General features: G+C 32.2%; 2 protein-coding genes across 2 annotated transcripts in view; both read right to left on the bottom strand.

Moving 5' to 3' along the window:
• Nucleotides 1-832: 832 nt before the first annotated feature.
• Nucleotides 833-18802, bottom strand: LOC145334965 (uncharacterized). Its single transcript, XM_080180606.1, has 15 exons — nucleotides 18765-18802; nucleotides 15587-15655; nucleotides 14983-15036; nucleotides 13816-13887; nucleotides 11728-11834; nucleotides 8644-8755; nucleotides 7442-7519; nucleotides 6968-7037; nucleotides 5551-5683; nucleotides 5116-5188; nucleotides 4193-4239; nucleotides 2735-2783; nucleotides 1936-2045; nucleotides 1375-1440; nucleotides 833-950 (listed from the first exon to the last, which is right to left on the bottom strand). Exons 4-15 carry the CDS (start codon nucleotides 13877-13879, stop codon nucleotides 912-914), a joined length of 948 nt encoding a protein of 315 aa, XP_080036732.1. The 5' UTR covers nucleotides 13880-13887; nucleotides 14983-15036; nucleotides 15587-15655; nucleotides 18765-18802; the 3' UTR covers nucleotides 833-911.
• Nucleotides 18803-21930: 3128 nt separating this feature from the next.
• The window catches only part of Uggt (UDP-glucose-glycoprotein glucosyltransferase), a 67907-nt gene continuing 61847 nt past the window's right edge, over nucleotides 21931-27990 (bottom strand). The window contains exons 41-46 of the mRNA XM_080146095.1: nucleotides 27374-27487; nucleotides 26865-26952; nucleotides 26283-26373; nucleotides 25786-25880; nucleotides 24812-24922; nucleotides 21931-24287 (exon numbers count right to left, since the gene is read on the bottom strand). Coding sequence (XP_080002221.1) covers nucleotides 24129-24287; nucleotides 24812-24922; nucleotides 25786-25880; nucleotides 26283-26373; nucleotides 26865-26952; nucleotides 27374-27487 — 658 coding nt within the window. The 3' untranslated portion in view covers nucleotides 21931-24128. The remainder of the gene's footprint in view (nucleotides 24288-24811; nucleotides 24923-25785; nucleotides 25881-26282; nucleotides 26374-26864; nucleotides 26953-27373; nucleotides 27488-27990) is intronic.

The raw sequence follows: 27990 nt of genomic DNA, 5'->3' as shown, positions 1-27990 counted from the left end.
TTAATAAACTGTAAGTAATCATTATAAATGTTTGTTTATGATTATATCATGTTATTTATATATATTTTTTTGTATGTGTCATAATATAAATAATTCATTCGTATCCGGTGGATAGGAACCAGTTCTCATCCATACGAAAAAACTATGTCTAGCATCGTATTATATCCAACTTTCTACGAATATAGAAATGTACAATCATAAGATTAAAACCAGTTTTTTAGCCCGTGCCTTCGGCACCTCGGGGCTAAAAAACTGGTTTTATTCCTATAATTGTACATTCTATATCCGCGGAGAGCTGACTATAATACGATGCGAGAAATAACTATTATAAATAATCAACTCAATAAAAATTCAAACAAGCATCCTTTCATATTTCATAACATCCCCATTAAATTTAAGGAAGATGCGTCTTTTTTAACTTACCAATTAGATGATTTAGGTGGTTGTATCAGGGGGAGAGTACACCCTCCTTCTGCACGCCTCTACTCAACAAATCAGACTATTGGACTTTAAAAACATAACTAAATTAAGTCAAGTCGAAATAATAGGTTAACAAAGCCATAAAATCAATGGACGTACGTCTTTAATCTTATTTTCTTAAGTTTAAAAGAGGTTTTCTAATATGCCACTTCTATAATGAAAGATATCTGTTACGGCATTTTGGACGAACATACGTTTCCTTATGTAGAAAAACATCGAATATTAAAAAGGATTATATTTTTTTTAGTATTTAGAACAGAATAAAAAATTATGAAGACTCAAAGAAAGATTTCAAATTTCATATTCATCTATTTAAGTATTAAAAGTTTTCTAAAGGATTAAATCACAAAAATAAACATTTATATTTTATTGAATATTTCATCTTAAAGAAAATAAATAAAAACTTTTTAAATACAAAAAAAAACATTTATTTAATCATTTAAAACATCAGCTATTTCCTTCTGCATCTCCTAAAAATTGAAAGTGTAAGTTAAGATCTTAAAAACTGCTTTTCATTTTAGTTCGATCTACGAATCGTGGAAGTAGTAATATTTTTTGTCTGAAACTAAATATCTTGAAAACTGCTGGTCCGAATTATTTTACGTTTTAGGGTAGCTTTATAAATATCCTTGGGTGGTTTGGGGCTATTTTCTGACCTCATTCACCAACCCCTAAATGCTAGTAAGTAGTAAATTTATAAAGTAATATTATTTTTAAAAGGTTTTAGGCTGTTTTCATGAAACACGACAAAGGACCAAATAGATAATGCTTTAATTTTCTAAGAGGGTGTGCACCTTCCCCTCAAGTTCATTGCTCCAAGAGGCTAGAGTAAGGCTAAGACAAATTAAACTAAAACACAGACAGACAGACATCGTGCTACTTGAAATTATTTACCTGTATTTGCTCGACAACACTTAAAAGCTCCATCCCAAGTTTATCATTAAGCACTGTCTCTTTCATCTTAAGTTAAACAAGATAAACATTATGTAAAGTCACTAAATAATCCAATGAATAGCTTAAACTTTTGCTATTTTAAATTATAATTGATATTTTAACCAAAATATATAATAAGTACAATTATTATCACATCCTATTTATGGTTATAGTAGATAGAAAAAAATACACTAAATAAACAAAACAAAATAACTACAGTGTAATTATTATTATTGTTAATAATCTTCTGCCTTGCTACCAAATACAGGAAGGCAAAACACAAAAGCAAAATTGAGATCACCGAATGTTTCCCAAAAAGTTTCTTGTTAAGCACAAAACTCCCTCTCTTATTTTGTTTATTACTTTAGTTTAGTTTTAGGTTATATTGGAAATTGGGTAGCCCTGGAGGGTTAAGGCAATGCATGTATATTGTATATGCCCGCAGGTTTAAGGCCCCCAGCATAGGTTAGGCATAGAAAAAAAATCTACTCTTAAATTTTATTTTCAATTAATTCAAATTACCTTTTCTATATCAGAATCTGTTTCATTTTTGTCCACTTTATACTTAGTTGCACTAGCCTTTGGTAGGTCAGCTTTTTCAGTTTGTTCATTTATTATTTCATCTTCTTTCTAAGGGTTTTGATTATGTAGAACAAGTATTTCAAATAGTTAAAGTGTAAAACAGAACAAACCATAATCAAAATTTTATATCTTTTAAGCTTAATAATTAAGAAATTTTGTACCTTTTTAAATTTTCTATAATTATCGCCGTTTTTTAACGATTGATAACGGTGCCACAGTGGTAAACTTAATTTCAAGTGTTCTGATCTTGAATTTCGAGCAACTTTGCTTTTTAGTTTATTTTAATATCATTTACGGTTTCCGAGATAGAAGGGGGGGGGGGGATTGGGGTTTTTAATTACCCCCTCCGGAATAGGGTTTAGGAGGTATATAATAAACATTTAGAGAGACAAAAAAATTATCCATTATTAAGTTGAAATCTAATTTACCAGACTTTAGACAATGCTAAATGTATATTGATTATAATGAAATTTCCTATGTTTGTAGTGTTAAATGAAAAACATGGGTTATGTGACAAAGCCTACCGAACTTTTTTGCAATACAGAGCTGGATCTTTAAATCATTTTAGTGGTGAGCCAGATCGGGGTAAGCCAACTTTCCACCAATGAGAGCACAGCATTTTATGAAATGCCGCGCTGTGATTGGCTGAAATTCGGCTCACCCCGATCTGGCTCACCACTAAAATGATTTAAAGATCCAGCTCAGTTGATTTCCTGTTAACACTTGTCTTTATATCCCTGGTTTTGTGTTGTACTTTCTGTTTCTTTACTTCTCATAGTTTCTTCGCTCTAAAAGAAACAAGAGCTGGATCTTTAAATCGTTTAGTGGTGCGCTGAATCGGAGCGATCCATTCGTTGAGTGCCATTGCCGCGCCACTGGGCGCGCTGACTCGCCCATTCCATTTTGATTTAAAGATTGAAATCTAATAATATCTAGGTGTGCTGAACTGGATCGCCCCGATTCAGCGCACCATTAAACGATTTAAAGATCCAGCTAAGGATGACAACTTCCAATTGTAGCGATGATCTTAAAAAAAGGGATGACAACATCCATAAGTAGAGGCACACGAAAGTAAAAAACGTATTGACAAGTGGACAAAGTGAATCTATTTAAATTGGATAGCTTTGAAAAAATCAAATCTTAAACAGCAACCGAAAATAATTAAACTTCCCACTTATCGTACGGATGTACAGACCAAGTGAATTATAGAGAAGCTTCGCAACAAAATAACTTATTAAATATTGAAAACAGCCAAAATAAATTACAGATCCAAAGGTTTATTTAATGAAATTTCGGAATCCTATTCACCTAATTCTTATTAAAAGCTAAGCTTTTCTATTATTAGGGTCGGTCCGTCCGTCCGTCTGTAAAGGATAGCTTTTTTCGTTGATTTAGGCATGTTAGAATTGTCCTATCGATTTCAAACTTTGCATGGTGATTCCTGTAGTAGTTAGGTACGATTTAGAAAGCGTAGCAACTCTATAATCATTACCAGAATTCCGTACGTCCATTTTAAAAATGTTGATTTTTAACTTTTTTAACAACAAATTTGTATGTGATAAAATCATCCGATTAATTTGATTTTTGGAATACTGATTCCTAGGACAACAAAGTACAATGTTATAAGCGAAGCATCTCTTTAATCAAGTCCTAAAAACGTAAGTATGTCCTAAAACATTATCCTGTATTTAAGCTGTTTTTCAACAAATTTAATTAAAATTTTGATTCGACAATTATAATTACGTTCTGATTTTTCAGTTCTGACACACTACAAGTTTAAATGTTCGTTTGTTCTACCGTTTCAGAGCTTCGCTTTTATGGATATCGTCATCCTTGTTCTAATTAGAGTTATGTTTTGACAATCAAACAAGAATTTTCAAGAAAGTTTCAACTTTTATAACAGAATATTAAATTGCCTTGTTGTAGGTGTTTACTAAAAGGATGCTACTTTTGGACGTAATCGTCTTTGTTTAAAATTAATATTCAATTGAGATAATTTGCAAAAAATAAGATACAGTGCAGTATATTACAGTAATAAAATGCATTTAATTCTTATAAATGTCAGAAAATTAATTGCGGAAATTGATGAATCAAATCAATCTTAAAATTGAAATACGTAGAAAATTCAAGAAATATCTATGTAAACTTGCGTTTTATTTGGAACGAAGCAACTAGTAATTAACAAAGCAAAACTTACATCTTTTTGAGCTGTACTAATTTCATCTTCTGTGGTATCTTTGCTTTCTGAAATATATTTATTGTTATTTTGATCTTTGCAAAGCGTTTGACTTTTGATAGAACGCTCATTATACTTTTGCGTAAAATAGTTTATACTTTTCTAAAGTGAAGGTACTCTAAAATTAATTTTGTCTTTCCGTCCGTACGTAAATCTATTAAAAAGTATTTTCTCAGCTGCTATTTAAGATATAATTCTTTTGTGAAAATTTCCTATAGTTGTTATTTTCTTAGTTCGTCGGTCTGTCAAATTTACTTACAATTTTGTTTATACTTATACATTCATATTCTGCTTATTCAGTTCTGACACTCAACAAGTATTTATTTTTGTTTGTCTTCCATTTAAAAGCTTCGCATTTATGAATGTTGTCATCCTTGTTTACAGAATATTTTTCCAAGCCTAGAAAGAAAGAACGACAGAAATTAATGAGAAGAAAATTATCGGATTAATTACAATTTGTCGAGATTATTAAAGATCAAGGATAGTTATGTTTATTAGTAGCGCAGCAATCAAAAAATAATAATATATTTTTCATAAAAACAATAGTTAAGTATTGTAAATCAGAAATATTTTTATGTATTGAGTTAATTAGTTGAAAGTCTTTTTATTTTTTACATGTTTTATCAATAAATCACTAAATATGTCTTATTATTCATTAGTTATCCCATTAGTAGCGCAACTTCTCAATAACTATGGTATGTCTGTCTGTATGTCATAACGCAAAGGTACCTTATTGTTTTAAAGGTTTCGTGATTTTCTAGTTTTACCTACTTATACTTTTTATTCTTTTTTAAAAGATAGTTTACTGTTCTTTTTTCATTTAATTTTTCATCAATGCTTAGCTATTTATGGACTAAATTGACCTTGTTCAATCTTTTTTCTACCTGCTTTGTATTGTGTTGGTTCTTGTTGTTTGTCAGATTTATTTGTCGCGGCCATTTCTACTTTATCTGACTCTTATAATCAGTTTAAAAATAATCATTATATCTATATAATATATAGTAATGTGATGTCTATTTGTCCGTCTGAATCTCGTTATCTGACAAGGTTGTATGTACTTTTGTGTACTGTGTTGGTTTTAAGCTATATTGAGTGGTAGGAACCCCCACCCCCTAACTTTTATGATGCTTTTACCTTTTCAGTCTATTCCTTTATCATTTTTTCTAATCGATAAACTAATTTATCATTTTCTATCTCCCCCTCCCCTCCTCTTTCTCTCTCTCTCTCTCTCTCTTTCTCTCTTACTCTCTCTCTCTCTCTCTCTTACTCTCTCAATCTACTTTTTTAAAATTGACAAAATCTATAAATATTTAGATTATCTTTGTCGGCTGTTGAGGTTTATTTTGGTATTGTGGCTGCTTTGGCTGTGTCTGTTCTTGCTGCTCTTGTTCTTGGACGTGTTGTTCTTTATCTTGTACGTGTTGTTCTTGTTCTAGGACTGGTTCCTCCTGTCAATAGACATAGTAAATCTTGATGGTCAAACTGGCCCCATAATCAGACAAACTTAAAAAAAAATTCTAGCAGATAAACATAAACGATCCATTTAAGTAATACCAGGGGTAGCTATTCTAACAATCAATTCTACAAAAAAAATCACGAAACTTTTTAAAGTAAGGTGGAAGTATATTTTGTCTTTTATGTTATTGAAGACTTACTATGCGAACGTAATGAAAAAATTGTCGTTCCAAAAGCTGAACACATTTCTACCAAAATCATGTCCGAATTGTTATTCCACAGTAGTGTGGCCCTAATGAAGGTCTAAATCGCTTTTCAATTTGCGGAATGTAAAAATAGGTTGTGTATTGTTTGTAGATTTTAGCCCTATAATTGATTTTAAGAAAAAATCTATCGCTATCTCGTCAAATGCATTTTTATTTTCATTCTTTCTTCCCCAATTAATATAGCCTTACACCAGATATAAATCAAAACATCAAATTTTCTGTCTGTTTGTTTACAAACATTGAAATAAAATATTAAAATCACCAGGAATAAACACATGAAGAAACAAAGTATAAAAATCTATTTATGTACAATTACAATAATTTGGGAAAGCTAATTCATACTGCAAAATCATTGAAGAAAAATAATTTAAGATAAGTCTTACTCTTTATTCCTGGTTTAATAAAAAAACAATCAAATTATTTTTTGCAATAATGATTTTTTTATTAGTATGCTTTTTTTTAAAGTTAAATATGAGAATAAATATATTACATATTTTTTACCTTCATTTAATTTTTTATTTAAATAAATTGTCTCTTTATTGGCGACAATGTCTGTTGAGCCATGAAATTTATTTAAAACACTTTTTCCTATTTTATGTCTTTAAAATGTATATTTTTTTAAGTTTTTCATCATTTCTCTTCTCATAAGACTAATAGCTACTGTTTTAGTTCAATTTCTTACACAAATTATCAATTTAGATAAAACAATGTTTTTAGACGTTTTTCGGAATTATTCGGCAGGAATGGCGGTTCTGCCTACTTTTTATAATTGCTTCATATTTGAACTTTTGTTACATTATTTTAGGTTGGCAGTTCTTTAATTATTTCTTGTTAAAATCATAAAAATATGAAGTTTTTGATTAAAAGCTTAAGATTGAAATTTCGAGATCAATTCTCATTGTAGAGAGGTCTAGTTTTCACTAAAAGGTCTACATTTGAGCCGGTAACAACTTCAAGGTATCCGCAAATTGATATGGTAAAGATTTAAAAATTTAGATTATGTCTATTCTCCTGTGCATGTTCTTGTTCTTGTGGGTGTTCTTGAATAATTATTTCCTCTTGTTCTTCTTCTACATACTCTGATTCTAAAATAAAATAGAGTTTTCACACAAAGTGCCGGTTGAGCATGGATAGCCCCTTTTTTTTAATAAATTGAAAATAGGGGGGAGGGTAGTTCGTTTTCCCATGACTTACCCTTTCGGGAGACCCTAACCTAGAAGACCTCGAGTACTAAGCAAACAAACGAAAAACTCCTTCCCTCCCCCCCCCCCAAAAAAATAAAAATAAAAATAAGGGAGGGGTGGTATTAGTGCCCACCCTCAGGGTTACAGCTTTCAGCAGGGGTTTATAGAAAGGAAAAAATAACCACCAAGCCCCTACCTCCTAATTTTTATCTGTTAGTAATAAGGTAAGGGGAGGTTTATGCTTGCTAGGCATAAGTGTTACAAGTGTTACAATTTAGAAGAATTCTTTTAAGTTGAGAATTCACCTGGTTTAGAATTATTTTCAGTATTTTCTTGGTGAACTGGTAAATATTCCTCAATACCTTCAATCATCGTATTCATTCCTAAATAAAACAAGGATGACAACATCCTTAAAAGCGAAGCTCTGAAACGGTAGGACAAACGAACATTAACACTTGCAGAGTGTCAGAACTGAATAATTTGAATGTAAATGTATAAAACTCGAAACAAAATTATAGTACATTTGTTGAAAAACTCCTTTAATACAGGATAATGTTTAAAGACATACTTACATTTGTATTACTTGATTATAGAGAGGCTTCGCTTTTAACTTTGTACTTTGTTGTTCTAGGAATCAATATTCGTGAAATGAGATGAATCGGATTAAAATATCGCATAAAAATTTGTTGTTTAAAAAGTTAAAAATCAACATGTTTAAAATGGACATACAAACATTCTAGTAACGATTATAGAGTTGCTAACCTTTCTAAATCGTACCCAACTATTATACATAGAAATAATCATGCAAAGTTTGAAATCAATAGGACAATTCTAACATGTATAAATCAACGAAAAGATCTAACCGTTCCACGAAAAAAGCTAATCGTTACGGACGGACCGACCCTAATTATAGAAAAGCGGCGCCTTTTAAAATTGCAAAAAGCTTTCTTTCAATTTTTAAACTTTGTCAATGAATATATATATTTCACGACCACAATTTGAGTAAAAACAGACAGTGCAAGTGGTAGGATGAGCATCTTCTAAAATTATTAGCTCAAAGGCCTGTTACCGGGTAAAGCTTATGACCGAAGTATCTTCTTACATTTATTAATGTCAACTGCCAGATGTAGCAGCAGGACAGAGATAGGTCTATGGTAGATAAACTACACCGGCACAATGTTTTTAAGTTTCATTGTTTTAAAGTCAACTGTAAAAGAAAAGAAAAATAATTTAGATTATTTACAAAACTAATGCATTGCCGCTGGTTTCCTCAAGCACAGGATTCTTCCATAGCCCCACTCTTTCATTTTTTAAAGATAAGGAATAGGCAGTTTTTTGGTGTTAAATGTGTCCTTAGGCTAAGTTAGGTTAGGTAATATTGAGGATAGGGCAACCCCGATATGTTAGAGACCCTCGCAGCGGTTATTTCATAAATAAGGTGGAGGGGTTCTGTGTTCAGTATGCACTTTGAAGAAAATCTTTGCTAGATCACTTGGATCAGGCTTACCTGCATGTGGTTCTTGGCTTCTGGAGTTTTCAGATTGTACCAGGCTTCCAGGTTGTGTCAGGCTTCCAGGTTCTACTTCTGGTTGTCCTATCTCACTGTAAAACTCAACCTCCTAGAGAAATTTTGTAATTCATTATTAAACTAGTTGCTTCGTCCCTAGCCTTCTAGATGAGGGTGAAAGAGGTCAGTTATATAGCCTAAAGCCTCCCTAAAAAGTACATCGTATTCAGAGTAGCAATATTAGAGATCTTTAGCTTTAGACAAAAGAAAGTACTTACAATAGGATTGTCTGTTAGACCAAGTTGAACGATGTCTGCCTGTCCGTCTGTCTATACGTCTGTATGTTTGTTAAAATCTTGCTAACCGCTGGGCTTTATAGATAGTGCTTGAACAAGAAATATACCTATAAATCCTGAAGTATAGTTTTAAGCTATTTTGAAAAGAAGAAATTCTTTATAATGGCTTTTACTATTGACTTGCCCAAAGTAAATAGCCAAAAACCGACCTAGGACCAATGAAAAACTTTTCTGCAAATTGTGGACTCATCGATCCAGTCGTTTATGATAATTGGTGCAGATACATACATCCAGCTACTACAGTAAAAAGGATGGAAAAACAGAACTTAATTCGTTTTATTCAATAATTAGTTTTTAGAAAATAATTTTAGTAATCTAATCACACACAAAGAAATCCACCATCGCGTATCTTGTGATTTCATTTTTAGCGAAGCCTCTCTTTCAAACACCCCTTTCAGCCGGTCATTCTTCAATTTACATTTCTGTGACTGTCAGTTTGTTTCAGTTTGTCCTGTTGAAAGTTCTTCATCTTTATTCTGTTCAAACTCAGAGACCAATTTTAATATAATTTTATCTTCGGAAGTTTTTTTTTGACGGGAGGTACTCTCTAGGAAAGGGGTATGTATAAATATAAAAAATATTGCCCCAAGGCATTGTATGTCAGAATTTTGATTAACTGCATATGGTTGGGACTTTTTAACAAAACTTTTTTGTAATGTTATCATCCTTGTTTCTTCTTAATTTTAATTATCATGTTACTGACTTTTTCAAAAAAATATCTACGTCAAACCTAATTTGATTTATAAAATAAACAAGGAGAGTCGTGTTACGTTTTACATCATTTTAAAGTAGATTGAAAATAAGTGGGGGGTTAGTTTACTTTTTACCTATAACTAACCCCTGCGGTGCCACAACTTGCAAGCCCTATGCCTGTATTTCCCCAACCCTGTGGTGCTACCTAATATAACTCTGCCCAACCTGACCTAAAATAATGAGCAAACAAACTGCCCTGCCCCCTAACTTATTTTAAAATTATCTCAAAAAATTGTGGGAGGGTTTCTACGCTTTTCTAATCGTACCTATCTGTTACAGGAATCATCAAGTATAAAAATTTATGACAATTCAAACATTCGTATGAACGGACGAACCCACCCTAATTTTAAAAGCTTTACTTTTAAAAACTGAGTTCTTATTAACTAGAAATGTATCATAGTAAAATTAAAAAAGAAAAGTTTGAAGAAAAGACCATATAATTACTATTTGAATACAGATAAAAGAAGCCTTTGTTAATTATAGGTTAACAAGGATGACAACATCCACAAATTTAAAAACTCACACTAGTATAAAAATAATTAAAAATTGTCATAAACAAAGATGTCTATTAGGCTATTAGTATACTGAACACGAAGTAACATATACACTGTCTTTAATAACTTCTGAAAAATGACCATTAATTCCCAGGGAGTAAGGAAGGGGACAATGGGCAATTAATTCAATTTAAGAGTTTTTGAAGAAAGGTCATGAAATCCAGAGTAATCCAGAAAATTTGGAGGAAATTGTAAAGTGATTGTTAATTAAATCTAGAAAACCATAAACTAAGAAAAAAGTTCCAAGAAAAAAGCAATCATTTGAAAATTAGATGACCAGTATTACAGACTGACATAACCATTCTGTAATTAATTACTAGAAAAATCTCCCTGGAAAGAGAAAATAGATTTGGGGGCAAGTGATGTGAACACGGAAAAAAGGGGCAGGCAGGCGTGTAGGGTAACTGCTAGCTGGTTGGGCAAGAATATGACCCACACGCTTTCCTGCCCCTTTTTATCCTGTTTATTTCTCCACCTCCCTTCTCCATTTCCCTTTCTCGTCTGCTTTAAAAAAGGAGGTGGGGGAGAAGGGAGTGAAATAGAGTATGGGAGGGAAGATATTTAAACTACTCTCTGTCTGCAAAACTATATATATACAAAACTAACACAGTGAGTAGCGGCATTTCTTGCGCAAGTACCCAAACTCAGTCAGAAACTGCTAAATTCTTGCACATTCCCTTTAAGCCAGTACCCAAAGTCTGAGACTCCTAAAGATTGAATATTCGATCCATTGTCCCCTCCCTTACTCCCTGATTAATTCCATAGACTTGCAATAGAGAGATCTAAAGGCGTAGCCGCTATTAAAGTGAATTAGCGTTAAAGGAATAGTTAGTCAATTATTAAGTAGCTATACAACTAAGAAATTATATAATATTATTATTGAGGAAAGTAATATTAATATTATGATAGTAAAATTTTCATTAAAAGGAAACTTTATAATTGATTTTTATTATATTTTAACTATTATAAAGGTCCAAAGAAGGTCTATAGCTACCCAAAGAAAAGTCACCCCTAGTGACTTATTAGGCTTTGCTGAAAAAAAGAAGAAAATTTTTTTCAACAGTCAGCAAGATCTTAAATGACAGACAGAGAGACTTCATTTTTGATCAAATATAATGTTTTTTTTCTAATTTCATTTTATTTTTGTCCTTTGTAATGTACTGTAAAATTGTAGTTTACAACCAATAGCATTATTAGCATCAAGTAAATTATTGATTAAAGAAAATCGTGCATCTCACCAATAGAATTACTATATTGCACCAGATTTTTGCTTACTCTAATAAAATGATTATTTCAGTTGGCTAATACAACGATATCCCTATTCCCACCCCTAACCTTGGAGTAACGCATTGATTAATAGCTAAGAACTATATTAGCAACCTAAATTGACAAAAAAAACTTATATATTCATATCACCTTACCTGTACTTCGTCGCCAGGTCCAAATTCTTCAGCATGAAAATAGCCGCCAGTGCTGTCATGGTTGCCACCCTCTACTTCTACAGGGCTGCCAAATATTATTTCATCACCTAAAGATTAAAAGTACAATAATACTTCTCCAGTATGGCTTCAAAACCGATTAATATCCGCTAGATTAGAACCGGTTATTAACCATACTGAAAAATCAGGTATAGCATCATGTTACAGATAATTTTCCACAATTATTAAAATCAAAAATAAAATATTTGTACCAGTTTTAATCCTATATTTTTTTATTTAAATATCGACGGAAAGCTGTCTATAATACGATGCGCGGATATATATATATATAACTATTAAAAGTTTATGGTATCTGAACTTAGTTATCAAAATCATGTTATCCCCTGCTGATTATCTTGACTTATTAGTGTTATAGACATCAGACTAATGCATATCAATGGATATATGATATACGTGGATATTATGACTGGGGAAATTTTACAAACAATTTAGGTTGCTACTTTAGACCTCATTTATATGTAGTACTTTTCCCCACTAGGAGAAAAGAGGATGGGGGTTATCGTTATATTAGACAGCTAGAGATCAATCTTATTATAGTAGGCGAAAATATTGTACAACATCCATGTAATTATATTTGCATATGAGACAATTGACAAAAGTAATAAAGTATAGTTTCCAGGGAAAGATATTCAGACAAACATTTCTGAAGGAAAATTTCCCCACAACCAACTTCCCCTTTTCCTCCCCTTCTTACCCACCCCTCTTCAGTTGCATGAAGAAAAAAAAACAAGATATACCCCCACCTTACTTTCAAAGGTTTCGTGATTTTTTGTAGAATTGATTGTTAGAATAACTAGGCCTGATAGTTTCAATACTATAATTGTTTAGTATTGATCTCTATAACCTTTCATTTCTTAATTAAGATGAGATAAACAATTCATAAAGTGAAGAAAGGGTAAATCTCAAAGGATATTAAGTTAATGTACATTTAATTACACCAATTAATTGAGTATTATACTTATTAAATACAAGGATGTGTATAATAACATACTTTTTAAAACTAAATTTAAAAGAACTTTTAAACAGCTGGGAAAAAATTTTTAAATGGAAATTTTAGAAATTGATAGATAAAAAGGAACATATATATTTGATTTTATACAGATGAATATAACGTTGGATTACCAAATTTTTTCAAAAATGAATTTATTTAAATAGATTTGTGGATATATACTTATTGATGGTTATATCTTATATTGATAAATCTATTGAAATATTAATTGATAGCCTTTTGAATAGATTTTCAATGGATTTATTGATAAATTCAAAATTTTAGATTCATCAATGAATTTATTAATAAATTTATCAAAAGATTCATCAATAGATTCATCAATATATTCATCATTAGATTCATCAATAGATTCATCAATAGATTCATTTATAGATTCATTAATAGATTCATCTATAGATTTATCAATAGATAAATCAATAGATAAATCAATAGATAAATCAAAAGATTAATCAATAGATTCATCAATAGATAAATCAATAGATTCATTAATATATATATTAATAGATTCATTAATAGATTCATCAATAGATTCATTAATAAATTCTCCAATAAATTCATCAATAGATTCATTAATAAATTCTCCAAAAAATTCATCAATAGATTCATCAATAGATTGATAAATAGAATTATTAATAGAAAAATCAATAGATTCATCAATAAATTTATCAATAGATTGATAAATAGAATTATTAATAGAAAAATCAATAGATTCAACAATAAATTCATCAATAGATTCATTAATAGATGCATCATAAGATTCATGAATAGATTTATCAATAATTTCATCAATAGATTCATCAATAGGTTTATCAATAGATTCATTAATAAATTCACCAGTAGATTTGCTGAAAAATTAATTTCAGGATTCAAAGATGTGTTACCTGTGGCATTTACAGAGGTTTGTAAGAGGGGTGAAAAGGTGGAAGGCAGGCCTTCCCAATTCAAATCCTAGGGTGGATATTGATATCCCCCTACACACCCTTTCTAAATAACTTTCCTACCTTGTTCTTCCTTGAAATCTGTCAAGGGGAAAATGATCCCTCCTCCTGGTTGAACTTCCATCATGTCTGCTCCTGTAACGACAATAAACATTATACCTGTTACTCAAAATACACTTTTTCAAATTTAATTCTTCTGCTGACCTAAAAATTTACTTTAGGGGCCTAGAAATACATGTACAAAATTTTATATATCTATCTCTACTAGCTACCTAGCGCCAGGCCTATAAAAAAGGCCAATTTGAGATCCCATTATTTCATACAAAAATTTCAAATGCATACGAGAATGGATTGAAGGTTAATTTAGGTGTTCTGCACATTTCTTAATTATAAAATGCGATTAAGATTGTTGTGTCAAAAGTTTGCTGTGCTATCTTTGAATCGTACCTAGGGCTGGTTTAAGTTGAAATGTGCAGAAGAGTTAAAAACCTACACATTGCTGAGAAATTGTTAAAACCACCGTGCTACCGTTATCTGTTGATTTTTTAGAGGCCAGGCGCTAGGTAGCCAGTAGAGATAGAGAGATGAAATTCGTACATTTATTTATAGGCCTCTAAAGTAACTTTTTAGGTCAGCAGAAGAATAGTCCCTTTCGTAACATCGCCCCATAAGGGGCGATTCGTCCTATTTTTAAAATGGCTTTTTTTAGGTTATTTTAGGTTAGCTTAGGTTATATTTGGTTAGGTGATTACCCACAGGGTTAGGTAATGGCCCCTCAGGGTTAGAGCCCCCCGCAGGAGCTATAAATAGGAGAAAAGCTATTGTGAAAAATACCATAAGGTGCGATGTTACGAAAGGGACTTTATCCGAATTAAGTTAGAATAAGTGTATTTTGAGTAACAGGTCTAAGAAACATTTTAAGAAATTAAAGAGTGTTCTGAAAGTCAGTGGGTCATTAATTTGTCTTAACTTAAGCTGAAAAGCATTTGTTTGAGTCAGTGATAGGGGATGGTGAAATTTTTTTTTAAATACCAAAATGGAGGGGTCAACTCACTCCCCCTCCCTTATCTCTAGTGCCCTAGAGGCATATCATATTATTCACTTATCAATAATGTAACTTACAGACAGACTAAGTAAGGGACACTATTAAACACTCTTTGCATATCAAAATATTAGATGCAAATGCTTATGAGTATTCAAAATTGTTTTGCCATTAATTATAAATTTCACCTTGTCCATCTAAATCAAGTCCACTTAACAATGTTTCTATGTCATCTGATGTTGCTAAAAAGAAAAAAATGAGCATTGCTACTCTATAATTATCCAATGTGGTTATAGGTTAATGATAATTACTCAAGAAGAGAAGTTACTGTACATATAATATGAGTATGTAAGTCTGTCCATAATTAAAATGCATATAGTCTAACAAAATAATGTGTTATAATTGCTAAAATATTTAAGTGGTTTATTTTTTAAACACTCAGTTAATCCTTATTCAAAAGTAACAGGATGTCTATCTCTCTTCTTTGTGCATGTTTGCACTGAAGGAACTCGCTAACCGCTGGACCAATATGGTTATCTTTACAGCGAAGCGTCTGATAAGTTCTGGTAAGGTTAATAACTACTTTGGGGGAGGGTGGGTGGGGGTAGATTTCCATTCTCAACCAAAAATGCAATTGAGGCCTCTAGGGGCAAGCCGTTAGTAAATTAATAAAGCAATAAGATGTTACTTCTATTGCAAGGTTAAAGGTACAAAATTATGCTAATAGTGTAGATATGCTACAGACCAACAGACACAAAAACTTATAACGTAACTTCACTAGTGAAAGCTTACCTGGTGGAATTCCTTTTACATTTGAGGGGTTGGGTGGTCTGTATGGATCCTTGTCATACTGAGCACTTCCTATACACAAATATTTATATTTCAGTGGTTGGGTGGTCTGTAGGGATCCTTGCCATACTCAGCACTTCCTATACACAAATATTTATATTTCAGTAGTTGTGTGGTCTGTATGGATTCTTGCCATACTGAGCACTTCCTATACACAAATATTTATATTTCAGAGGTTGGGTGGTCCGTAGAGATCCTTGCCATACTCAGCACTTCCTATACACAAATATTTATATTTCAGAGGTTGTGTGGTCTGTAGTGATCCTTGCCATACTGAGCACTTCCTATACACAAATATTTATATTTTAGTGGCTGTGTGGTCTGTATGGATCCTTGCCATACTGAGCACTTCCTATACACAAATATTTATATTTCAGAGGTTGGGTGGTCTGTAGAGATCATTGCCATACTCAGCACTTCCTATACACAAATATTTATATTTCAGAGGTTGGGTGGTCTGTAGAGATCATTGCCATACTCAGCACTTCCTATACACAAATATTTATATTTCAGTGGTTGGGTGGTCTGTAGAGATCATTGCCATACTCAGCACTTCCTATACACAAATATTTATATTTCAGTGGTTGGGTGGTCTGTATGGATCCTTGCCATACTAAGCACTTCCTATACACAAATATTCATATTTCAGTAGTTGTGTGGTCTGTAGGCATCCTAGGAGACTAGGAGACTAGGAGAAGTCTAGTTTTGTTGGATTAAGGTGAAAAGGAGGCCATAATTATAAAGAAAGAGCATCTTAAATGCTGATTAATAGAATTTATCAGCAGGGGGTTCCTGGCTGCGGTTTGGAACTTTCTGTTGGCTGCGGCTGCTGAGTCCTGTTAAACATTGAGGAAAATAGATAAGAACACAGTAATAGTGTCTGACCGATTATGACGTAACAAAAAAAATTAGCCAATGAGAGGCCACTATAAATTTTACCATTAGTCAATAACGGCCACTCATTGGCTAATTTTTTTTGTTACGTCATAATCAGTCAGACACTATTACTGTGTTCAATAGATAAGAATTTGTCATAATTTTATTTCATATATAATGGCCTTAGAATATTTTTCATATCCTTTTGCTAGAGAGATGCTAGAGAGATTGTAATAATATAAGAATTTCACAATTTTAAAATTCTGAAAAATTAAAATTTAAAAAAAAGAAATTTAAATTTAAGTAGATTGGAATTCTTTACAAACAAGGAAGAACGTATGCGGCCATACTGAAGCAGCTTATAGTGCCTATAAAAAAATGACTAATTTTTTGATTAATTTCATCATTAGTTGAAAATCTTTCCCAGTATGGCTTCCAAACCGATGAATACCCGCTGGATTTAAACCGGTTCCCAGCCATACTGAATTACATGCATAGCATTTTGTACGCATATTAAAATAAAAATCATAAAATTAATACTAGTTTTGTTTGCACGAGCCTTAGGCCCCTCGGGTCTAACAAAACTGGTTTTAGTTTACTATCCCCAGAAAGCTGTCTATAATAAGATAAATAACTATTACAAACGCACACAGAAAAAGAAGCGCTTATTGAGAAGTTTTGCTCCTAGAGAACGGTTATGTTGAATTAAAATTTTTATTGAATTCTTTCTCCCATTGAAAAATTTCAATTAAATATGTCAGTATAATTGAATTTTAATTTTATAAGTTTCCACACTGTTTAAAAATATTTAGTCAGCTGTGATATTTATTTGAAAATGGGTATAAAATAACTATATAATTGAGCTTTCCGCGGGATTAAAATGTACATTTATGAGATTTATATCAGTAGAAAACTGAATATAATACGATGCTATACATATTTTTTTCAGTATGGATGAGAACTGGTTTTAATCCACCGGATATTAATCGGTTTTGAATAAATACGAGAAATGGTCTTACTTAATTTAAATGAATTAAACTTTAAATTGTAAGAGTTTAAAGAAAGAAAAATGTATAAAGTTTAAGCAAGGAAATAAGGAGATAGAATTATTCAAAATATGCAATATAAAAAATGTAACGTGCATCAAGAATATTGTCACGGTAAAATAGTCGATCGTACATACTTTTAGAGTGACATGCTTATTGTAATTATAGAGTAGCGTGACTGCTAGAAATGTAAGAAAAAATAATATATGTAAATGATTTTTTACAGTGTTTGAATTTTGACGTCAATGGAAAAATGAATTCAACTAAAACAGAGTAAATAAATTCATTATAATGGATATGGTACAAATGGAACTGAACATATAGGTTAATTTTCGCGCATCGTTGTAATTAGCATAATAATTCTGAAATATCTACACACTAGCGGCTACGCCACTAGAGGCCTCTTAGACCTTAGGTAATGGGGAGTTGGAATAGTAGATCCTTCACTTTCATGTTTAGGTTTAAAAAGGAAAAAAAGCTTGGTTATTTTTTTTTTTTTTTTGGGGGGGGGGTGTACATTTTTTCTAGGATAAAATAAAACCTTCCCTGGACCTATAAGAAGCTTCACTATAAAGGAGAACCATATCGTTTCAGCGGTTAGCAAGATCCTTCGCTACAGACCAAAAAGCTTACTACTAAATAAAACAGAATAACTGTAAAATTTCGTATGACAATTATAACGATATTTGGACAAAACATGAACGTTCTGTCGTTTTTTTTGTTATAATCTATTTTAGGAAAATTTTACCAACAATGGATTGTATCCAATCCCTAAGTAGCTGGTGGTTTCCTTATGTAAAAGTAACAGGATGTCTGTCTGTGTGTTTGTACCAAAGAATCTTGCTAACCGCTGGACCGATATGGTTCTCCTTTATAGGTGAAGCTATTCTTTGGTCCAGGCAAGGTTTATAACTATTTTGGGGGAAGTTACCTCCACCCTCCTAAGAAAAATCGTCCCTGTAAAAAATATTTACCCCCCCCCCCTACCCCTAATTTTTTCACCTTTACTGTGTAAATCCAAAAAGGTAAAGTTGAGGATCGACTCCCCTTCCCTGAAGTGCAAGAGCCGCTGGCAAAACATATGGACTTAAAAACATGAAATTTAATTCACTACTGCTTTTAAAGTTTTTTTTATGAGATTTTTTAACAACTGCATAATCAATTTTAGAGTAGATTATTGCTTTACAAAGATTACTAACCTGTTTTTAATAATAACAACACTATTTGAAAAAAATACAATCACATTATGTATTATCTCAGAGCCTATTATTTCTAGAGGGGTAAAAAAAAATTTTTTCTTCTCCGATTATAAAAAAGTCAAAGTTTTTTATAGCTTTCTTTAATTCCTTTTTAATCGCTATGTCTGTAATACGATGCTATTCATGATTTTTCAGAGGACCGGTTCTAATCCAGCGGATATTAATCGGTTTTGAAGCCACACTGGAAAAGATTTTCTAATAATAACTAAATAATCATAAAATTAGTCCCTAGGGCCCTCCTCGGGGCTAAAAAACTGGAGTTAATCTAATAATTTAAATTTCACTATTTATCTTTACTGTTTCTTCTTAAAACTAAAATTTAAAGTGAAAGATGGTCGACTTCCTCAGTTGCCCCTAGAGGCCTCTAGTAGTAACTGTGATTTGATTTTGCCTGGCAACGAGATGAGAGAGAATGATGGTGAAAATAACATAACAAAATTTAACAAAAAATAATTCAACTACTAAAATTGTGGAAAAAAATGTGTTTGTACATATTCCAGAAAAATCGTGGATAAATGGAAAGGTAATAAAAAGTTATTTATTATAGACAGCTTTCCGCGGATAGGAAAATGAAAAGCATCTGATTATTTATAAATTGGTTTAAAATAAATCTACAAAATGAACCAGTTTATCTTCACCTTTATATTCGGGACAACTTTATCTTAAATTTAAATTTATTAAAATTAGTGTGAATTTAATTTATTTTTTCAAAAATATTTTGTGACATTCCTTAATTTTCAGTTGCTCTACTAATAACTGTTCTTTTCATATACGGATAATGTTCTTGATTTTAAAGTAAAAAAATAGAGGAGACAGGGGTTAAATAACTGTACTTTCACAGGGTGGGACCCTTTGCCGACTTTCAATTGGGTCTTTGAATATTAGACAATAGCGTCGGAAATATTAACACTGCAGCTACAAAATTTGCTGGGATACTAAAAGGTTCCTACTACTGGAACCATGTTGTTGTATGGGTTATACATTTATACTTATACATTTATTGTTCATGATTTTAAGATGAAAAATGTGCTTATATGCAATTACCTATCCCCTTTTCTCTGCACCAAGACAGTACTACAATATCATTTTTCATTCAGGAATAAAAAAGATAGGGATTTCTCTTTAAAAATTCAAGAGAAAACATCAGCCTACTTTGATCAAGTCAAGCAGAGTGTGCCAATACCCAGTTTAATGATCTAGTTCTGTGTTTTTATGTTATAATTAAAAAATACTTTTTTTATTTAAGATTACTTATCCCTTCAAATCAAACTTTCAAAAATACAAATGAGTTATTAAGTATTCTAGAGAAATACTCTTAATATTTTTGTAAAATAATTTTCATATACATTATATTATTTTTGTTTGACATGACTTTTTTATCGCTTACCACTATAGCCACAAAACTTGTCTAGCTGTGTCTAGTTAAAGAACCACTGGACCGATAAAGTTCTCCTTTACAACGAAGCTTCTTATAGGTGTTGGGAAGGTTACCAGCGATTTGGCTAAGCGCACCTCTACCCTTAAAAAAAAATTGTCACAAAAAACGAAACAAGAGTAATTCTGTATAAAATTTTCTACCTCTATTCTATTTTTGTAAACAGACACCTTAGGTAATTTTTCAAAATTGAATGAAAATTAAATTTCAATATCCTCTTTCTTATATTCAATTTGAAATCAATATGTTGTTGTTATCTTGAATAGCAGGGAGGAAGGGAACAATAGGCTGTTTACTACACTAGCCCCAAAGCTTTCTAAAATAGTTTTCTTATTCTTAATAACATCATTTAGGACTATTGTTGAATTTTGAGGGGGTAATTTTATGTATCAACACTGGGGATGTACATTAATTTATCAGCAATTGTCTTGTCCCTGGCTGATAATAGTGTTCTTATGCATAGGGTTGAGTTACATCTCAGGGATATTAAGGGATAAGACATTAGACAATGAATTCCCTATAATCAGTGTTTCGGGGCCGGGAGCAGCAACATTTTTGGTGGAGCCGGATTTTTCGTTAAAAACGGCTCCGGCTCCAGATTAGCTAAAAATGATTTTTTAAAGTAATATTATAATTTGGCAACGGTCTATTTCTATATAATAAACTGAAAAACTATTGTTACTTAAAAAATAGACCCACATCCTTCTACTTTTATATAGCTTTAATCAAATAAAAGCAAAATGTTTTATTTTATCAAATTCAATAATGAACAAAAATTTATATACTAATTTTAAGGTAGGAGCCAGAGCAGGAGCCGGAGCCGTATTTCCAGATACGGCTCCGCGGAGCCGCATCAAAATTTAACGGCTCCAACACCCTGCCTATAATCATAAACTAAATACCCCTGCTGAATATCTACAGTATTGGTAGAAAAGTCTGGACACTACTAGTTGGAATAACCAATAAACATTTAGTAAAATAATCCAAAGTTAATAAGCCAACAAATGAAAGTAGACGTTATTAAAACTTTGAGGATAATTTAAAGTCCAATGACCTTTCCCTCCCTGCTTTATCTTGGGGAAACACAGAACTGTAAATTCCATTTATGTTGACATATTAAGAGATAAGACTCTAGGGGGCTTGGTGTCGCTTCGGGTACTAGACCTCTTCTCCACGCACCTTGAAACATACTCCACTTATGATTGCAGTGTAAAGCGTCCATTCACCCATCAGACAACCAACTCTCTGAGATGCACGACCTTTGTCCGAGAAGTCCCAACTGTGCATGGTAACGAGTTGCGCCTGTTTTGGGCCAAGGCATTCCCCCACTCTAACTATTTACGCCGCGCATCTGACATAGTAGCAGTGGGAACCATTTTTAACGTCTTTAGTTATGACGCGGTGTCGGATCGAGATTCGAACCTATCACCTTCCCGACGACGAGCGGATGCGCTACATGTTGAGCCACGGTTGCGGGTTTATGTTGTCATAATACCGTCACTAATTTTGGACAATGGTAAACAGAGTAGGGTAACACACCAGATTGATATTCACACAAATATCATTTTAAAAAAAACATATATAAATAAAATCTAACCGACCGACATTTGTAACATACGGAGTAGCTTTGCTTTTAAACACATCTGTTGATCTTTAAAAAAAGAAAAGAAGTTTTTCAATATTGTTTATTGAGGAAAAAGAAAATGGAATTAAATAAAACACTGAAAACCCACAAAATATTAAAATAAAAAAGAAACAAATTTAACATTTTTATCAATTACTTTTTTTAAAATCACAATTAATTCACAGCACAAATACGCTTACAGTTTAAAACATAACAAAACAAAAACTTTTTAATTAAAATGTGTAATAATTAAAATGAAACATATATTCTAATTGTAAGTACTAAAGCTAATACTTTACTTAAAAATGGAACTAGATAAGAACAAGTAAAAAAGCAAAAATCAGGCCCTTAATTGTTTTTTTTTCTAGCCAAGGATAATTTCTAAAATAGAAAAAAATTAAATTATCATTTTTAATGTAGGTCTTTATGTTTTCTTCCTATAAAACATCCATACAGTTTATAAAGTTATATTACACTTAAAAGTTGAAATAGTTGTGCTTTATAGATGTACAGGGTGCGCCACATAAAACCGGACTTTTTCTAATTTTTGAACAAATGAACATAAAATCGTCAATTTTAAAGATTTTATTAGATTTTAAAAACTATGAAGCTAACTAGGTATATGACTATTAGATTATTTAATAAAATCGCCGCCAGGATCAATCACCGCCTCCACCCGCCTCCTCAACCGCCGGCAGGCCCAGGTCAAAATGTACCTGTCCAAGCTGGCGAAGATCTCCTTGATAGTGGCAATAAGGGAGGTCTTTGTGGTATGGGCACGTCTATTGGTGCATACTTCAAATTAGCTCCAGGCCAAAAGTCCATTGAATTAAGATTGGGCTGCTGGGAGGCCGCATTTCCTTAGGAAAGTGACTAACCGCAGGATCCAAATTCACCCAACTTTCAAGCTGTCCTTCGACACGGCGGCTCTCATTTGGCCCATAGTTAAGCTAGAACGACGTTCTATACCTTTTTGGAAATGGCATGAAGATTCAGATAGGGTTGTCAGCGCAACCCATAGTCTAAAATGAGTTTTTAAGTTCCATATGGGTCTGTAACGTCGAGAATCGAGAAATTTTCACGATTTTACGCGATTTTTTTACGTTTTTGACATCTCTAAATCTGCTTTGTTTCACTTTGCCGGAGTACTACAGCCAAGCCATTTTAGATAGAGAGCTCTAGTCTTTTCTAGTGTCTTAATTATGTATCTAAAAGCATTCCCAGCAAGTTGCATAACTCTACCTCATCTACAAATGGGCTGAGGTTCGATTTAGTGGGCTCTAGTCGAGAATCAATATTATACCACCAGCGCATTTCGAATCTGCTTGTTGAACATAAGCGCGGCCAGCTTGGAGTACGAGCCCATCTTCGTCCAAAGAATTTTTTGTGGTAAAAGGTCATTACCTAAGCTTTGTATAGTGGGGTCAAACGTCCTGATTGGTCAAGTAGTTTTGACGCTATGGCCGTTTAAAAAAAGTCCGGTTTTATGTGGCGCACCCTGTATAGTTATTAAATGCTAAAGTTATAGTTTGGACATTATATGATTTAGATTCTAAAAAATTTAATGGGATTGAAATGAAAACGTTTAATAGTAACGTATTGCATCGTATTGTAGACAGCTTTCCGCGGATCCAAAAATTAAAATTATAAGTTTTGTTAGACCCAATTTTTATTCTAATATACGAGGAAAATTGTTTGTAATAAGATGCTATATGTCATTTTTTAGTATGACAGAGAACCAGTTTTAATACAGAGCTGGATCTTTAAATCATTTTAGTGGTGAGCCAGATCGGGGTGAGCCAACTTTTAACCAATGAGAGCACAGCATTTTATGAAATGCCGCGCTGTGATTAGCTGAAATTCGGATATCAATCGGTTTCGAAGCCATACTGGAAAAAAAACATTAAATATGCACAATTAATAATCATGCAATTTTTAAAAATTAACTTGTTATAAGTGCAATTTATGTAATATAATGCCAAAACACACATTGTATAAAAATTAATTAAAAAGAAACTATTAAAACATTTTTAAATATCTATTATGATGAGCTAGATGTAAGATTTTATTTCTTCTATTTATTAAACATTTAATTGTTTCTTAAAAGTATTAAAAAGTTAAATTGCTTTATATCTTTTTTAATTTTGTATATTTCTAGCAATCTATAGGACATAAAAATTACTTTCCTGAAGCGATTCAACTTTAAAATACTGTTTTTAAACATTTAATTTCGGTCTAAAGCCATCTACAATTCTTCCTTAGCCGGTTTCGAAGATTTTTCCTCAGATTTGTTGGCGGATTTTTCTTGCTTAGATTTCTGAATGTCTTGACCCAGCCTAGCCATTTCTTCGTCGTAATCTGTCCATTCTGTGACTATTCTTCGAGCTGCCGACAATTTTGGTTCCTGAGATAAATTAATTATCATAAATACATTTGAAGGTCTATTTTTGCCATTTTGGGATCATTTGCTCTTAATTACACTAGTCCCAAAAGATTTCTTTTGATGATTTTTTTTGTTTTTGGGGGGTTTGACAAGTATGGATGCTAAATATTAGTTTGATTGGTTGGTTCATTTCATTGAGTATCCAAATTTTTCAACCACTAATTGTAATCTTGTAATTTTGTGTATCATCATGCAATAATTTATCGGAAATTGTCCTATCCCTTTAGATCCCTGATCCTTTTGCTCCTGACAAAAAGTTGTATATATTAATCGACTAACTTTACAAAATGCTTTACTTGAGTCTAAACTACATAAATATCAACACCTTATTTATAGCTTTTTAGATTGTAACAAAGCATTTAACTCATAACGAATAGGTAGTCTCTAATAAACTAACATCTTAAGAGTTTTTTTGTCGGTTGGTCTGTTATGTCGTTTTAATATTTAATATCTAATACTTTAGTGAAAGGATAAAAAATATCTACCTTTGTGAGTGGATTGTTACACAAATCGATGGACTTGGCGTTCTTTAGTTCATCAGTTGAACACCAGGTTTCACACCACAGCCATTCTTGAGGCAAACTTTTTATTGGGACCTAGATAGAATAATAGACAGGTGAAATTGCAAGGACGATAAAAGAAGTTCTCAATAGACAGATAGATAGAGAAATAAATTAATGGTTGAAAATATCAGGGGAAGCTATAGTTGTCCATGTATAAACAAAGATACTTAGATAAATTGATAGAGATAGAGACAAGTGGGAGGTGATATATTGATAGATATATTTACATAAATTATTTGGAATTGGGAAAGTCTTTGTCCAAGTTAGCCGGAATGTTAGGATAAACAGTCAAATATATGGATGGAAACATAGATAAAATGATAGACGACACATTTAGAAATAGATAGGTAAATGAATATAAATATAATTATTCTTCGTGCATTCTGTTATTGGGTAAATCTTTGTCTAAATAAGTTACTGTATCATTAGAATAGAAGGTCAGACAGATAAATAGATATGTGCATCAATTAGGGTCCAGGGATGGCAATCCGTTAAATTTTTGAACCGGATTAGGATTCTTACAAGAATCAGAAAAAATGGCGGATTCCGGATTCGGATTCCGGATTCTAGCAATATTTTAGAAGGCTATGAAAAAAAATAAAATTAAGTGCTACATATGTCCTAAAAATTAATGTTCTTGGTGTTCTCTATAATTCACTTCCGAGAATAGAACCAGATTTTAAAAGATTTTATATATAATTATGATGGTAATCTTTGCCTTCAAGAAGGGGGAGTTGAAAGAAAAAACTCAAGACGCTAATTTTAGCTTACCAATTAAGAATTCGAATCCGCTATTAAAAAATGGATTCCGGATTCGGATTCCAAAATTGACCAAAAATTGAGCGGATTCCGGATTCGGATACGAATTGCCAACCCTAGTATCAATAGATAGATACCTGGTGAATCATATTATTAGGTAAATCCTGATCCAAGTTTGCCAGACTGTTTGGATCCTGTGATAGTGCCTGGTACTGTCCTCTTAACCTATCACCTGAAACAAATATATACAAATATAGGAGCTATGTACAATTTAAGCTATATCCTAATGTATGACGTAGTAGATAAGTTTTTTTTTGTCTGTAGCTTAAGATTTCAATAGTTATTGAACTATTCTATGGAAGCTACATACAGATCCCGAGATTCTCCAGGGATGGTTTAAGGCTATATTAATGCTTTCCATACCTTTCGAATACAGAGCTCCTAGGGGGGCAGACACGACTCACGAGTGTATTTTGCATATGTAACCAAATTTTATGATTTGTCTAATTCACAATTCCAAAACATTATTTACAGAAAAATAATATAATATGAACTCAGTCTTATGAAATAGTGGAATTCAAACAACATTTCTGAAAGTGTCACATCCCTCCCTATGAAACTATTGTTAGTATACCTGCTGCTATCTGTCTGAACTTGACTAAATCCACGACGTAGATGGCTGAAATGTGGTATTTCCTTCCGGCTAGATGATTCTTCCAATAGCCCTGGGAAAAAAATCAAACTTTAAAAACAATTAACAGACTTTCTGTAGTGATTTTTTTTTATCAATTTATTGATTCTGAAGAAAAAAAATGTTAGCATTATTTACTAGAATATCTTTTCATAAATTCATATTGCTATAAATAAAATTTAAATTCTCCAATTTCTGAATCTACCACCAAGAGGACCCAATTACGTGTCACACAGGAAACTACAAAGAAACTAAAGTGTCGGTATTAAGACAAAGTACGATAAATTGATTAAAACCCTCAATTATGAAAAACAAATTCACACCTTCTTGCAGATTCAAACTTTTAGTGGAAAAGGTTTGGAAACTGCTAGTTTGTGCAACCCAATCAAGATTTTATAAAAGACCTCATTTTAAAGTTTTAAGACAACAATTAATTGTGTTTATATAACATTGGACCAGTATAATTTATATATCACTGTCCCTTCCCTCCATGTAAGACTACGCTTTAAAAGTTTAAAACATTACCTGTTTCCAGAATCTGAAACCTTCCATGTCCTTGTTGCTATCACAGAATGGAGTGTATCCATAAGGGGCTCCTCCCAAATCAAGATCCCTATAAATATAAAAATTATTTCATGTCCTCCCATTTTTACTAGGTATATATACATTTTTTTAACAAGTTTGACACTTTCCCTTTGATTGCCTATCGAGAACTGACCCACCACCCATTATTTTCGAAATAAATTGAACATTTTATGGGTGGTTGGGCAATGGGTGGGTAGATTGATCCTTGTCTATTCTCTGCGTGGCTTCAAGTATCCAATATAACCTAACCTAACTCTTCAACTTTAAAAAATGGGTAGAGGGTAGCCCCGCAGGTTTAGGCCATCGCAGGTTTAGAAGAATTTCAGGGATAAAGCATAGGAAAAAAACTACCCTCTGGTCCCTCACTTTCAAATTTTCATTTATTTCAAAACTAGGCGCCCAAGAGTCAACAGGCACTTAAGTGTGAATGCACCAAGAGTCTTTCTTACCTGAGTTCAATAAGATCAGTTCTGACAATTTGATCTGTGTCCACAAAAATGATTTTCTTCACGTTCAGTGGGAAAAGTACATCCAGGAACAGAATTTTGTATCCCCAAATTGTTCTACGGGGGTTTTATCATTAGTTTATTCATGTAAAGCAAAGCGGATCGATTCTACTAACTTGATAGATTCGTCCAATCAATGTTAAACTTTATATAACATTTTTTAATCACAAATAGATATAATCCAATTAATAGGAATATATTTTCTCGTATTCATTTGAATCCGGTGGATAGGAACCGGTTCTCATGAATACGAAAAAACTATGTCTAGCATCGTATTATATCCAGTTTTCTACGAATATAGAATGTACAATCATAAGATTAAAACCAGTTTTTTTAGCCGGTGCCTCCGGCACCTCGGGGCTAAAAAAACTAGTTTTAATCTTATAATTGTACATTCTATATCCGCGGAAAGCCGTTTATAATACGATACGAGAAATAACTATTCTCGTATTCATTCGAAACAGGTGGATAGGAACCGGTTCTCATCCATACGAAAAAACTATGTCTAGCATCGAATTATATCTAGCTTTCTACGAAAATAACAATGTACAATCATAAGA

The sequence above is a fragment of the Acartia tonsa genome, chromosome 13 (assembly GCF_053477335.1).
Source record: "Acartia tonsa isolate MP-2025a chromosome 13, ASM5347733v1, whole genome shotgun sequence".
NCBI lineage: Eukaryota > Metazoa > Arthropoda > Copepoda > Calanoida > Acartiidae > Acartia > Acartia tonsa.
The sequence above is the reverse complement of the archived record's forward strand: the minus strand, read 5'-3'. Positions and strand labels throughout refer to the sequence as shown.

Coding starts and splice junctions, on each gene's coding strand:
- LOC145334965 (XM_080180606.1), bottom strand. CDS start 13,879: ATGATGGAAGTTCAACCAGGAGGAGGGATCATTTTCCCCTTGACAGAT. Junction 4,240..5,115: donor ACCAACACAATACAAAGCAG/GTAGAAAAAAGA, acceptor AATATATTTCAG/AAAGCAAAGATACCACAGAA. Junction 2,046..2,734: donor AGAAAGTACAACACAAAACC/AGGGATATAAAG, acceptor ATCAAAACCCTT/AGAAAGAAGATGAAATAATA.